The sequence below is a fragment of the Protopterus annectens genome, chromosome 13.part0, assembly GCF_019279795.1.
Source record: "Protopterus annectens isolate FY-2018-M chromosome 13.part0, PAN1.0, whole genome shotgun sequence".
Classification (NCBI taxonomy): Eukaryota; Metazoa; Chordata; order Ceratodontiformes; family Protopteridae; genus Protopterus; species Protopterus annectens.
This window is the reverse complement of record NC_056747.1, coordinates 1,280,340,225-1,280,355,532: the sequence shown is the minus strand read 5'-3', so window position 1 is coordinate 1,280,355,532 and position 15,308 is coordinate 1,280,340,225. Positions and strand designations below refer to the sequence as shown.

General features: G+C 45.8%; 1 protein-coding gene across 1 annotated transcript in view; it reads left to right on the top strand.

Annotated features, from left to right (window-relative positions):
- The window catches only part of LOC122788050 (F-box only protein 47-like), a 679,242-nt gene that overhangs the window by 471,214 nt on the left and 192,720 nt on the right, over positions 1-15,308 (top strand). The window contains exon 3 of the mRNA XM_044054971.1: positions 3,230-3,400. Coding sequence (XP_043910906.1) covers positions 3,230-3,400 — 171 coding nt within the window. The remainder of the gene's footprint in view (positions 1-3,229; positions 3,401-15,308) is intronic.

The window sequence follows — 15,308 nt, the reverse complement described above, 5'->3', positions numbered from 1 at the left end:
TCCAACTGTGACATTCTTGATGTGGAACAAATTCCAACTGCAACCTCCTTCTCTATTTTGGGACTTGAACTTTATGACCATCCTGTTATCATATCCATATGTAGAATTATCTGCTTAAAGGCTGTGCCTTGGAAAACTCTGTAAGAAAGTCATCAGTTTAACTTAGAAACATGTTCACCACCATACTATTATATGTTGTAAATGATATTTAATCTTCCACAGTCTGTTTCTTTCCTCAGATTCCCCTTTTCCTTCTTAAGGTGTTTTCTAAAATTTTAGTTGACGATTCTACGTATGCCCCAATATTCTTCCCAGAGTCTGAAAACAGACAGGCCCTACTCTTTCTGCCCTGAATGTCCATTGGCAACTGCAGTTCTGTCACTGCTGGTTTCATGAACATCACAGATGAGCCATATGTGGCTTTTGCCTGTAGAAAAACCAGACAGTCCCTATCCAGATGGACTTTTAGTTACATTAGCCTTTCAGTACCAAGGAGCTGATAGGCCCTGGGCCAGCAGAGTGAGCAGGCATTCCATTAGAGGTTAGATGCTTCTGGTACATTTTTCAGGAATGTGCTCATGATGGAAATCTGTCCTACAGCCACCTCGTCCTAGCCTTGGGTATGTACTTCTTTCACGCACTATAATTTGGATATCCACACCAAAAACTGAGGGTCCTTTGGGCAGCTGTCCTTACAGACATTGTGACCTAAAGTAGTACTGTTTTTCTTGTGGACTCATTCTGCCACCTTTTGGAGTTGGGCAGTCTGTGTCTATCCAAATGTTACACATATGTCAAAAGGCCCATTTAACAAAAATGTGAATAGTCACCTTATCATTTGATCTTTAAGAGGAACATCTGCATTGGATTCTTGTTTCTTCTTTCCTCTGACCCCGTCTTCTTTGTATCAGATGTTTCAGCTACTACTGCCAATGCAGTAAGGCCATCTTTAAATATACTTCAAATTTTACACTTTAATAAACTTGCAGTTAATGCATTTTCTTATAGATATGGTCCCTGCTTCAACAGAGGTAAGAACATGGGACCTTGGGTACTCAGCATCCCCTAATTCTAGGGTATTAATGCTGTTGCCTTTCATGGAGTGTGTGCATACTCTGAATATGTTTGTTTAGTATTTTTGTCGAAGATCAAAGAAGGACATATCCAAATGGTCCCCATTGTATATGGCTTCCTGAATATCACCTGATTTGTTGAGTAGTCTCATATTCTCTATCTTGCTAGGTGCAGATTAAGGGCATAGAAGTAACTTTTTTATGTGCAGGTCATCTCCCAAATGAATTCAACATAAATACTTTAACAAAAATGTGTACAATGTATTAAGGTATCCAAATAATATTACTGTTCTAATAAACAATGCATGGACTTATGGTAAAAAGTTTTTGTCCTGTGATTTTTTAATACTGATATAAGGATTATCTGCAAGTCATTGAGCGAGAGGCTTGAGTTAAAAAATGAATGTCCAGGTCACCATGATATGTTGTTTTGTGCAAGCTGGTGAAGTGCTTATAAAGGGCTTTTGCCCTTTTTATCTCTGTGTGTGATAATGTAGTCAGTATTTATAATTTTGGGGGTGCAGGACAGCTTTCTTCCTACAAAAAATGTGTTTTACAGGTTTTTGGAATCACTGTGTTCAGTTTTAATTTTCTGCAATGAGTGATTTGAAAAAACAAAAATTGAAGATCATATAGGTAAACATTGCTGTAATCCATTATATGTTTTGTGGCTGTTGGGCTTCATGCTGAAAAACAGCTCAGATATTGTTGGGCTTCCTGCTGAAAACCAGGTCAGATTTTTTTTTTATTTAACATCTGTTTACCAAGGAAGTCCGACTTGGAACAAAGCCAATTTTCAGCAGAGGACCGGGGAGAAGCACTTCAAATGTATGTCTTTGTAATGTGGGAGGAAACTGGAGCACTCAGATGAAACCCACACAAATGCAGGGAGGATATGCAAACTCCACACAGAAGGCACTCCAGATGAGAATCAAACCTGAGAACCTCTTGCTGTAAGGTGGCAATGCTACCACTGTGCCGTCCAATTGAGATATTCTCAAAGTCAGTTATTGCCTTATCAGAATGTAGTTTGGGTTTGAGTTAAGTATTAACGGCCAGATGAATGATATTAGAGTGAACTATACTCACTCTGAGAATAAGAACTGGAGTGAAGATGAGCATGCAGACCATCTGATGGAAGGTGAACATGCAGACCAGCTGATGGATGGTGAGCATGCAGACCATCTGATAGCCGGTGAGCTTGCAGACCATCTGATGGATGGTGAGCATGCAGACTAAATGATGGAAGATGAGCATGCAGACCAACTGATGGATGGTGAGCATGCAGACCAACTGATGGATGGTGAGCATGCAGACCAACTGATGGAAGGTGAGCATGTAGACTAAATGATGGAAGATGAGCATGCAGACCAACTGATGGAAGGTGAGCGTGCAGACTAAATTAAGGAAGGTGAGCGTGCAGACCAACTGATGGAAGGTGAGCATGCAGACCAACTGATGGAAGGTGGGCATGCAGACCAGCTGATGGAAGGTGAGCATTTAAAGTAAATGATAGAAGGTGAGCATGCAGACTGATAGAAGGTGAGTGTGCAGACCAACTGATGGAAATTGAGCATGTAGACCAACTGATGGAAGGTGAGCATGCAGACCATCTGATGAAATGTGAGCATTTAGGGTAAATGATAGAAGGTGAGCATGCAGACTAACTGATGGAAGGTAAGCATGCAGGCCGTCTGATGGAAGGTGAGTATGCAGACTAACTGATGGAAGATGAGCATGCAGACCATCTGATGGAAGGTGAATATGCAGACTAACTGATGGAAGATGAGCATGCAGATCTGATGGAAGGAGAGAATGCGGACTAAATGATGGAAGATGAGCATGCAGACCAACTGATAGAAGGAGAGAATGCGGACTAAATGATGGAAGATGAGCATGCAGACCAACTGATGGAATGTGAGCATGTACAGTAAATGATGGAAGGTGAGCATGCAGACTAAATATTACCAAGAAGGATTTCTGTGTCTGGCAAAGTCTGGTACAGTGTTATAAGTGGTGCCATTATATCTCTAATAATTCACATAAAGAATATAGACATGTTTGTTGGAAAATAATCAATTTTTTTCTTAGTTTGGAGAATTCTCTGCCAGCATTTCAATGAGCTCATGTTTTTTTTCTTCTTCTTTTTCTTATAGTGAAGGATATCAGTGTGCTTTGTATGGTATCAAAAGATTTAAGTGCTCAGCTTGTTAACTACATCGTCAGTTCACCCGGAAGCAAAAGGTTATTACTTAAGGAGTTTCACTGCACTGAGTCAACTGACAAGAATGCACAACATTGTATAGTGGAACACTACAAATCTCTAGGTAATGTTAGTGAAGGCAAAAGGCAACTGACATGATATTTATGCAGTGTACATCACACAACTAGCATCTTTATGCAGATTTGTTGAGAGTTGATTCTGAATTAGCTATAAGTTGGATACTGCTAACTTGAATAAAATCATATTCCATTTTTCAGACAGAAAAATTGCATTCAACAGTTTCTTTCCTTTTCTGTCTCTTGACCACAGCAAGAAATAGTCTTTTAAGTTTTAGAAAATAGTTGCTTTAGTAAATGGTTATTGTGATCTTGTGACTTTTTGCTTACACTTGCTGTCTTGCATTTTTATCCATGTCTCTGCATCTACAGTTATTGCTCTGAGTGATGACTCCTGTAGCAGTTGCCAGGCAGAAAAAACTACAATGCCAAGCAATAGGGGCATCTTGTTTAACTCTTTTCCAGAAGTTCAGTATCAAGATCTGACCTTTCTGATATTGGAATATACATGTCAAGAGTGCATAGAGGAATGCAGGCTATTGAAAATTTTAGATTAGTAGGCAGTAGACTAAGCTGTATGTTTTTTCTCCTGCCAATGATATGATCATCATCCAGTTTTTCAAAGCTACAAGGTACCTTCCAAGTGCCTTAACCACTGTGGAGCGTGAGAAGAGCTACACAGAAGCAATAATTAAGGTGCCAAAACCTTCAGAGCTTTCTTGCTATTGAAATGTGTCCATCTGCCCCCCCCCCCCCCCCCCCATGGACTTTGTGGAACTGACAGTCAACTATCAAACTTTCAAGGCTAAGTAGATAAGTATTCGTCTGGAGAAAACCTTCCACTGCATCACATTCTGTGAAAAAATGTGTTATTTCTTGGCATTTTTATGTTTTATGCTAGGTCTATCATTAATCAAGGAATTTTTACTAGGGAAATGCTTGTGTGAAAAAAAATGTTTTAATATAGTTTCTACACAGTTACATAGAATTCATATGTGAGGGACAGGATAATATGCTTTTGGAGACTTTTACTAAAAGTTTTACCTGGAAACCTTAAGTTTTCTGTCATGAGGTTTACTAACTTAACCTGACTTCACTACCCACCTTTCAAGCTCTTTTCTCAGCTTAATCGTGGAGTAAATATCAGTGTCCTCAGTCCTTCCTTTTCCCATCTGCAAGAAGAAGAAAATTTCTCGAGTCCTTGGGTGTCAGGCCAGCTGTAATACTGCCTCTGTTGTCAATAGGTGACTCTACTGTGGTCAAACCTGGTTTCTTGGACCGCTCATCATGGTTTCCTGATCCCTCTGGTGTAGCTCCTCAAGAGGCTACAAAGAACAGAGTGTTAGACACATCTTTTATGGCTGTAGAGTGTTCTCAAGGATCAAGGGAGAACAGCTCTAGTCTTGGAGAATAGAGTGCAGTGCATAAAGTCTTACCACAAAGTTGGGCTAAGTTGCCTGATTCCCAGGTTAGTGCTCCTGACATGGGCCTATCTTTTTCCAGGGCATCTTCCAGGAAAAGATAGCAAATAGTTAAGAATGTCACCTCTCCTGTTTCTTTAACTATTGGTATGGAAGACTTCCTGGGGTTGCTAAGGAGTAACTTTCTGCTTTTAATGTCTTAAATCATATCTCTTTACTGACTTCAGTTAAAAAAATTTCTTCACATTCTGGCATCGACTCCCAGTCATAAGAGCAGGGTTTGGAAATTGAGTGTTTTTCTTCAGCGAATTCTCCTCATGCTGAAGATTCTGAGGAAAGTGATGTTAAGTTGTCAATCTCGCCTTCATTCTTGCTGGATGGGTTCGGAGCCGATCCTCGACTCCGACTCGGCACTTGCTTTAGCTTAGGAACTCCTTTTACCAGCTCGAGGCAACCCTATATCCCATGATGCAAGGTGGAACTACCTCAGATCTCGTTTGCCGCTTAGCGAAAGAGGTCTCCTTTGCCAGCTGAGGTAAGTAATTTTCTTGTTAAAAGAGAAAAGCTTAGTTAGGGTTTTATTTTCCCCTTGTATCCATTTTTATAGTCTGTAGTGAGTTACAGCCCACCCTATTTCCTTTTATTACTTTTTAGTGTAAAGTTTTAGTTAGGCCTAAACCCCATTGGTTAATCCCTTCCTGTGTGTTGTGTGTTAGGGGATTAATTTGTGTGTTTGTTGGGGTTTGTGTGTGTTACTTCCTCCTAGGATATGTCTAGGGAAGGCAAGGTCTCAGGCTTCAAGAAGTGTGACTCATGCTGTCAGAAAATGTCTCTGACAGACGGTCACACTTCTTGTGTTTATTGCCTGGGGCCTTTGCACCTGCAGGACTCCTGTGCTTTGTGTCACTCTTTTAGCCAGAGAGTCCTGCAGGAAAGGAGGAATAAGCTTATCCTCCGTGGCTTACTTAAGCCAGAAGGTTCTCCCTCAAAAGCAGGGTCTGGGAAACCTTCTAAGCCACCGAAGGCTCAGGCTTCAGTATCCAAGCCTCCTCCGGTGGCTCCGGCTGAAACCGATGTATCTACTTTAAAAGTAGTGGGTTCGGCACCGGCTGGTTCCGATACCTTGTCTACTGTGGCCTTGTCGGCTCCGGCTGGAGCCGACACCTTATCCAGTATCGGAGCCGAGAAACCTTCGGCTCCATCTGGAGTTCAGGGGACTTCGGCTCCGATGACTTCGTCCCGAAAGAGATCTCGGTCCCCTTCGTTACTGAGTATCCACTCGGCTCCGGGGTCTCCTCTTTTGTCGGAGCGGAGCCATCGGAGCCGATCTTCGAGATCTTCCAGGCTGTCTGACCACGACTTAGAGAGGGTGGTAAGCAGGCTGTTGAAGTCACAGGCACTGGTCCAAATGCTCCATAGCCCGTCTCAACAGACTTCGGCTATAGCCTCACCCCTTGAACTTCCTCCTCCGACTCCACACCAGAGTTCGGAGCCGGAGCTTCTCGGGACAGCGTCTGTTTCGGTGCCGGAGCCGATACATCCTTCGGCTCCGTCGTCCTCGGCTCCGATCTCCTCCTTGAGGCCTTCCTTGGAGGGATCCGGTCATCGGGTTTCCCTTGTCGGCTCCGAGGGGGCTAGTGGCATCGGACCCATGTCCGACCCCGCTCTCCCTCTCGGGGCTTCGGCTTTGGTAAGCTCGGCGCCGACATCGGCCTCGGAGCCTTCCCTCTCAGTGGAGCCGGGAATTCCTGTTTCCTCGGAGCGGGGATATTCTGGTCTCCCGGGGAGGGGAGCTTTTGAGGTGATGAGGAGTGTCCTGGCCTCTGAGCCTGGTCAACGGTCCATCCCTCTAGCTCCTCCCTCATCAGTGCCTGTAGATGCCTCTTGCCAGCCTCTTGCTCTCAGGCCCAGGGATTCATTGCCCCAGGTTTCCCCATTGGGAATTTCCTCCTCTTCCGAAGTTTCTCCTGATCCAGCAGGTGAACCCCCTCGAAAGAGGACGTGTAAGAGGAAACACACAGACTCCCCCGAGTCTACTACATCGGATACCGACTTAGATGAGTCGGAGGGTTCCCACGATCCCCCTCTGAGGATGTCTCCTTTTCAGACATCCTTGAGCTCCTCAAACAGAGGGGGAATTGGCCATCCATTGATCCCTCCGAGGATGAGTCGGTATACCTGGAGGCTTTTGGATCCCGACCCTCCACCTCCTGGGTGTCTCTGCCTTTCGACCCACTTATGCAGGTAGTGGCTCGGAAGGCGTGGGCGGCTCCAGATTCTGTGGAACCTGTCCCCAGGAGACCATCCAAATTTATCACGGCCCCTACGGACAAGCAGTTCCTTTCCAAGGGTGTCTCTGTGGATGCTATGGTGGTGGCGGCCACTAAGAAGGAACTGGCGGATCCTTCAGTACCTGTCCATCCTCCTAACAAGGATTCTAGGACCATGGACAGGTATGGAAAGTGGATGTTTTCTTCAGCGACCTTTGCTATGCGTTCGCTGAACTACCTTTGTCACTTCACCAGGCTTCAACGAGATATCCTCAAGGAACTGGGTGTAGTAGTCCAGGATCCTTCTGCTGCTGGGGCTCAAGAAAAGATGGCCTCGCAGCTTGCAATCCTGAATTCCATATCTAACTCCTCCATGCGGCTCATATCCTATGCAGCCGATGGAGCGAGCAGGGCCGCAGGCACAGGAGTTGCTCTAAGACGCCAAGCCTGGATGCGGCTTTGTAATTTTGCGGACCCCTTTAAGGCGTCCTTCACTAATACCCCCTTTGATGGTTCGGCTTTGTTCGGACCTCAGGTGAAGGATACCTTGACCAGGTGTGAGCAGGATGGGAAAACTCTTTCTGCCGTTGGAGTCCAGTTTTCCGCTCCTTCTAGACCATATCCCAAGGGTCAGAAGGGGGGGAAGATGTGGTTCCGTAAAGCCCAAGGAGCTACACCGGACACACGTGGTCAGTTTACCCCTAGAGGCAGAGGGGGTAACAATAATAGACGCCGCCCTAGAGGCAGGGGGGTCCTCAGAACCAGGGCAACAGGGAGCCTCTTCCTGAGAAGCCCTTTCAGCATCCCCGAGGTGTTGCCCGACTGTCCACCCTTGGAGGCAGTCGGGGGAAGGATTTCACTGTACCCAGTAGCCTGGCAATCCCTATCACAAGAGATGTGGGTACAGTCGATCATATCCGAGGGTTACAAAATCCCCTTCGAAAGGTTTCCCGTACCTCTACAATCCCTTCCAGACATCTCACCCGGTCAAAGGGATTTGGCAGAACAGGAGGTTTCAAAGCTCCTAGAAAAAAGCCGTCCAGACTGTGCCGGCAGACCAGGTAGGATCCGCGCCTACTGAGATTCTTTTTGCTCCCCAAAAGGACGGCAGATTGGAGACCAATATTAGACCTGAGCAATCTAAACAGATTTGTCAAGAAGGCAAGATTCGGATGGTCACGCTTCAGTCCATTCTGCCCTTTCTGGGCAAGGACAACTGGATGTGCTCTATAGACCTTCAGAATGCGTACTATCACATAAAGATTCACAGACGCTCCAGAAGGTTTCTCCGCTTGGCTAGGGACCAGTCATTACCAATTCAGAGCACTGCCCTTTGGCCTCACTTCAGCCCCCAGAGTGTTTACCAAATGCATGGCAGTGGTAACAGCTCATCTGAGACGTCAAGGATTCCAGGTGTTTCCCTACTTGGACGACTGGCTCCTCTCCGCCACCACCAAGTGTCAGCTTCTTCAGTCCAGAGACTACACTCTACAGCTTTGCAGGAGTTTGGGAATTTCAGTAAATTTCGAAAAATCTTCTCTGCTGCCTTGCCAATCTATCACCTTTATAGGCAGAATTAAACACCGTCAAAATGTTAGCCAAACTAACGGATCAAAGAATTCTGGACATCCAAAATTGCTCGGATTCTATTGCAGAGCAACAAAATCAAAGCCAGATTTATTCTGAAGGTTCTAGGTCTTATGGCTGCGGCCATTGTTCTTCTACCACTGGCTCGCTTCCACATGCGTCTTCTGCAGTGGATGCTTTTCACGCAGTGGTCGTACCACAGTCTTCCGATGAGGCACGAAGTCTTAGTCACACAGTCGTGCAGAGCTCATCTGAATTGGTGGATATCTTCCCCTCTTCTTCATCAGGGCCGACCCTTTATTCCCCCTCCTCCAGTTGCCACAGTCACTACGGATGCCTCTCTGATCGGGTGGGGGCATTATCAGGGCAGGATGGTCCACGGACGTGGCAACCCATAGAATACCATCTGCACATAAATGTCCTGGAGATGAGAGCAGTGCTTTTAACGTTGCAAGCCCTCAACGACTTTCTTCCCACGGGGACAATTGCAGTACAAACGGACAACATGTCCGTGGTCTGGTACATCAACAAGCAGGGCGGGACCAGGTCCTATCCGTTGTGTCGAGAAGCTCTCAGACTTTGGCAATGGGCGATCTCCTCTCATCGGTTTCTGATAGCAACGCACATCCCCGGCAGGTCCAACCTATTGGCGGACAGGCTGAGCAGATCCATTCTGATGCCTCACGAGTGGTCTCTCAATCAATCTGTAGTGGATCAGATTTTTCTGAAGTGGGGCACTCCTTGTTGCGATCTTTTTGCTACTCCTCTAAACAACAAGTGCCCCGATTATTTCACTCTCTTTCCCCTTCCAGGCCAACCCCTGAGAGACTCTCTAACCCAGGATTGGCCCCAGGGACTTCTGTACGCTTTTCCTCCTTTTCCTTTGATTCCACAAGTCATTCAGAAAGCCACCGTTTTGAGGGCCAAGTTGATCCTCATTGCCCCATATTGGCCTCGACAAATTTGGTTTCCGTCTCTGCATCGTTACCTTCTGGTGCAGCCCTGGCATCTGGACCCAGTTCCGGATCTCTTGATCCACCAGTCGGGTCAGCAGCACCGGGCCATTCATTCTCTCAGCCTCACTGCTTGGTTGCTCCACTTCCTTCCCTAGCCAGGCTACCGATGATTTCTGACTCAGTCAGAGAGTCGTCCACTAGGACTGTTTATGCTAGCAAGTGGCGACGTTTTTCTATTTGGGCAAATTCCAGAAATATTGATCCCTTTACTGCTCCTGTACATTCTGTTTTGGATTTCCTGGCGGAGGTTTTTCATTCAGGATCCTCGTCATCTACAGTCAAAGTACAACTGGCTGCTATTTCCAAGTATCATGTGGGCTTGCATGACAATAACATTATGTCTCATAGATTATGCAAGGCCTTTCTGAGAGGAGTTTTTCTCCTAAAGCCACCTATAAATCATCCTCCTCCGCAATGGGATCTAAACTTAATGTTGGCATCCTTGATACTACCTCCCTTTGAACCGTCTGCTTCATGTTCTCTGAAGTTATTGACCTGGAAAACTATATTTTTACTGGCTGTCACTTCTGCAAGAAGGGTTTCCGAGATTCAAGCTCTCTGCATTCGTTCCCCTTATTTGGTTTTTCATAAGGACAGGGTATCTTTAAGAACGAACCCTTCCTTTCTCCCCAAAGTTGTGTCTCAAACCAACATCAACCAATCTATAGATCTACCAGTCTTTTTCCCAAACTATTCCGACAGAGCTGAACAGAAACTGCATTTTTTGGATGTCCATCGTCAGCTCAGGTACTATTTGCATAGAACTAAACAATTCAGGAAATCGGACCAATTATTTGTCTCCTATGCAGAAAACAGGATAGGTCTTCCAGTTTCTAAAGTGACCTTATCCAGATGGTTGACTTCCACCATTTCCTATGTGTACTCTCTCAGAGGCAAACAGCTATCTTCTAAACCGAAAGCACACTCATCCAGGAGTCTATCCACTTCTGCAGCCTTTCAGGATAGACTACCCATTGATACCATTTGTGCAGCAGCTACTTGGGCCACACCTCATACTTTTGTCTCTCATTACAAGTTGGACTTGGCCTCCAGAGATAGGGCCAGTTTTGGTTCCACAGTTCTCAAGAGTCTGTTCCATTGAGCCACCCGGGATACAGGTGCTAGGGACGCGGTCCCATCCAGCAAGAATGAAGGCGAGATTGACAACTTAACATTTAGAAGTTATGTACCTACCATAACGTTCCATGTTAGTTGTCTTCTCTCTTCTTTCTTCGTCCTCCCTCCTTCCCCCTGGCCTGGACAGATCTTGAAGAGTTCCTATCAGGTTGTTTTCCTCCTGAGCCTTCATATGAGGACTTCTATTATGAACTTGTGTTCCTAATTTTGTTAGGTTTGTCTTTAGCAGGGTAGGTTAGCTACCAAACGAGATCTGAGGTAGTTCCGCCTTGCATCATGGGATATAGGGTTGCCTCGAGCTGGTAAAAGGAGTTCCTAAGCTAAAGCAAGTGCCGAGTCGGAGCCGAGGATCGGCTCCGAACCCATCCAGCAAGAAAGAAGGCGAGAGAAGACAACTAACATGGAACGTTATGGTAGGTACATAACTTCTAATTTCTTTGGATTTCCCTCAAAAAGAGTTTTCTTTTTCTATGACTATAGCTAAAATGAAAGATTTATTTAATTGGGAACAGAATGAAATCCCTGTCTCCCAGCAAAAGTATTATGATTTGCTACAACTGGATTTCCTTAGCCTGCAGCTGTCCCTCCTGTTTTATCAGCCTTAGAGGATGTTTTCTTAACAGTTTGCAGTATGCCTGACACTCTCACTCCTGCCATCAAGTACATAAATGTGTGGATGTTATGTTGTCCTATCTTGTCTTCATTCTTACAATGATGGGTTTGGAGCCGATTCCCGGCTCAGACTCGGCTGAATACATAGCTGAAAGTCTCAAACCTGGCTCATGGCAAGTAGGTATCCCACAATGCAGTGGTGTAATCCTCCAGATCTTGTTTGCCGCTTTACAAGGTTGGATGTACTCATCTTGACTGTGGCTAAGTTGTGAAACATTTCTTATTTTTTCCTGTATACTGTTGTATTTTATTATAGATAGGTTAGTATTCAATCATATTTAAAATCATTGTGCCTTTTATTGCACTATAGTTATATAATTATAGATGTGAAGTTGTTCAATCTAGCCGTTCATTCTTCACTTATGGGTTCGGAGCCGATCCTCGGCTCCGACACAGCTGAATAGCAAGCTCAAAGTTCTCCAGTAGCTCGAGACCCAACCCCTTGGATCTCTTGGTTTCCAGCATTGCTCGAGACTATTATTGGGAGTTTTCAACTTTCAGCAAGTTATATATTTCAATTTTTTATATATCTTTGATTACTATATAATACTAGATATTACTATCTAGTAGATAGTTGTTTTCTGTGTTCACCCCCTTTCCTCAGTAAAATCTTTCTTTGCCTTCAGCCCTTTGGCCTTAGGATCTCTCTTTATAGTTGTTAGTTAGTGTTCCCTGTTTGGGACTCTCGTTATTGGATTACTTAATCCTGTTTATATTGATATAGTTCTTAGTTGCCCCTTTTGGGCTGTGTGTGTTTTGTGTGAGTTAGTTAGTTAGATTTCTAAATTAGCTCATAGTTAAATAGTGTGTTCCAATTTAGTAGAAATTGTGAAATGTCTGAAGAAAAAGATAAACATCCAAAGTCTGGGTTTAAAAAATGCCCAGACTGCGGACAGAAAATGTCTGTCACAGATGCCCATGTGCAGTGTGTCTACTGTTTGGGTGAGATGTACCTGCAAGAGTCATGCAGTATCTGTCACTCCTTTTCCACCAGAGTGCTTGCAGAAAGGAAGAGGAAGTTAATTGATAGGGGTATTATCAAACACCCTTTTTCTGAGGCATTGTCTGACCAGGATGGGGCCAGCAAATCATCCAAATCTTCCTCTGAATCCAGTTCTAAAAAAGGAAAAAGGTCAGAAAGTGTGGTGACTTCAACTCCACTGCCTTTAGAGCCGACAGTCTGTTCTTTTTGGAACTGGGACACTGCTCTGGAACCGGTTGCCGAAAAACCTCCATCCATACTGCTCCAATCAGCTCCATCTGTTCACTCTTCCAGGTCCTCTGTCAGCCTTTCTGATCTGGATATGGACTGGCTGGTTCAGAAACTCTTAAAGGCACCAGGCCTAGCTAAATTGTTGTTGGCTCAGACCCAACCGTCGGAGTCGAAGACCACTACTTTTGAATTGTCTGCTCCTCCTCCGAGCCATACAGGACCTTCGGAGCCGGAGGAGGCCGACCTGATGATTGTGGATCCCTTGGAGCTGACACCTGCTCCAGTGTCATCAGCTCCATCTGCTCGGACATTCTCAGTGCCGACCGAGAACTCTAGGAGCCGACACTCTCCATTCGGGTCCAGGGAGGATAGCCGCACTGACTTGTCGGTGCCGACTCTTCCTCTTGGGGCCTCGACTTGGGTGAATTTGGCTCCTACCTCGGGCTCGGAGCCCACAGCTTTGGTGTGGGAGGAGATCGCAGCTCCGTCGGATCTATCGACTCCTTCTCATCGGAGCCGAGGTGCATTCGAAGCCATGAGGCGAGTGTTGACTCCTAAGACTTCCTCATCTCAAGGTCTGGCCTCTTCTTTCCTTAAAGTGCCTGTGTCAGTTTCTGTCTCCTCCGGTCATCCCAAGCGTAGAGACCCTGAGCCTCAGGTAGCCCCACAGGGTGCTCCCTGCTCTTCTGAGACCTCTCCAGAAGTTCCCCCTGAAGAGGTTCCCAGGAAGAGATTATGCAAGAGAAGGCATTTGGACTCCCCTCAGGAGTCTCTCACATCGGATACCAACTTGGATGAATCAGATGGGTCCCCTAGATCCCCTTCTGAGGACATCTCCTTTGCGGAGATTCTTGAAATTCTTAGGCAGAGGGATAATTGGCAGTCCAAGAGCCCTACTAAGGACAAGTCGGTTCTCCTGAAAGCGTTCGGGTCTCAACCTTCCACCTCTTGGGTATCTCCGCCCTACGATGAGCTTATGGATCTGGTCTCTTGCAGGGCATGGGAGTCACCAGAATCTATGGAACCTGTTCCTAGGAGGCCTAATAAGTTTATTTCTGCCCCCGTGGATAAGTCTTTTTTGACCAAGGGAGTCCCTGTTGATGCCATGGTGGTGGCGGCAGCCACCAAAAAGGAAATGTCTGAGACTTCCTCATCTATCATTCCTCCTAACAGAGAATTTAGGATCATGATTAGATATGGGAAATGCATGTTTAGTTCAGCGACTTTCTCACTCAGATCACTGAACTACTTGACCCATTTTATCAGACTGCAGAGAGATCTCCTTAAGGAGTTGGAAGATACTCTTCAGGTTGCTGTAGATACGGGTGTATTTGACAAAGTTGCCACCCAGCTCGCTACCCTTAATTCGATAGTCAACTTGTCCATGCATCTCGTATCTTACGCAGCTGATGGTTCGAGCAGAGCAGCAGGTACAGGAATTGCTCTTCGTAGGCATGCCTGGATGCAACTCTGTTCCTTCGCGGAACCCTTCAAGTCTTCCTTTACGACTACCCTGTTTGATGACTCATCTTTGTTTGGGCCAAAGGTGAAGGAGACTTTGACCAGGTGTGAGCAAGAAGGAAAGACTCTGTCTTCCGTCGGAGTCCATTTTTCCACCCCTACTCGTCTCTTTCCTAAAGGTCAGAGGGGAGGAAAGATGTGGTTCCGGAAAGCCCAAGGAGCCTTTCAAGACACACGTGAAGAGCCCCCTTCCAGAGGCAGAGGAGGGGGGTTTCAATAGAAGACACTGCCCTCGCGGCAGAGGGGATTTGCAACACCAGGGTGACAGAGATCACTTCTCTGGTCAGTTCTACCAGCGCTGCTGAAGGGAGGCCCGGCTGCCCTACTCTGGAGGCAGTCGGGGGTCGCTTATCATAACAAAAGCCTGGCTAAATATAACAAATGACAGTTGGGTACAAAGTATAATTTCCAGAGGGTATTTATATACCTTTCTCCACCCAGCCCCTTCCCGTCAAAAAAATCCTAGACGTTCCACCCAGTCACATGGGACAAGCAGCAATAGAGGTATGCCGATTGCTAGAAAAAAAGAGTCATCCAGACAGTCCCGGTAGACCAGACAGGATTCGGAACTTACTCAAGATTCTTTTTGGTTCCAAAGAAAACACGGGACTGGAGACCCATTTTGGATCTCAGCAGATTCAACCAATTTGTGAGAAAAGAGAAGTTCCGAATGGTCATGCTACAGTCCATACTCCTGTTTCTAGGGAAGGACAATTGAATGTGCTCGATCGATCTCAAGGATGCTTACTACCATATAAAGATGGCCAGACCATCCAGAGATCACCTGCGTTTCTGGCTGGGAGCCAATCATTATCAATTCCGAGCTCTGTCCTTTGGTCTCACTACAGCCCCCAGAGTGTTCACCAAGTGCATGGCAGTAGTCACGGCTCACCTGAGGCGTTTAGGATTCCAGGTGTTTCCGTATTTGGATGATTGGCTCCTTACCTTCACCACCAGGCATCAACTTCTTCAAGTGAGACAGGCTACTCTGACACTCTGCGATCAGCTAGGCATTACAGTCAACTTCGAAAAGTCTGCCTTGTTGCCATCGCAGCATATTGTTTTTATAGGGACAGAATCTGGGAATCTTGAGGCAATGTTATAACTGCCTCATGTAC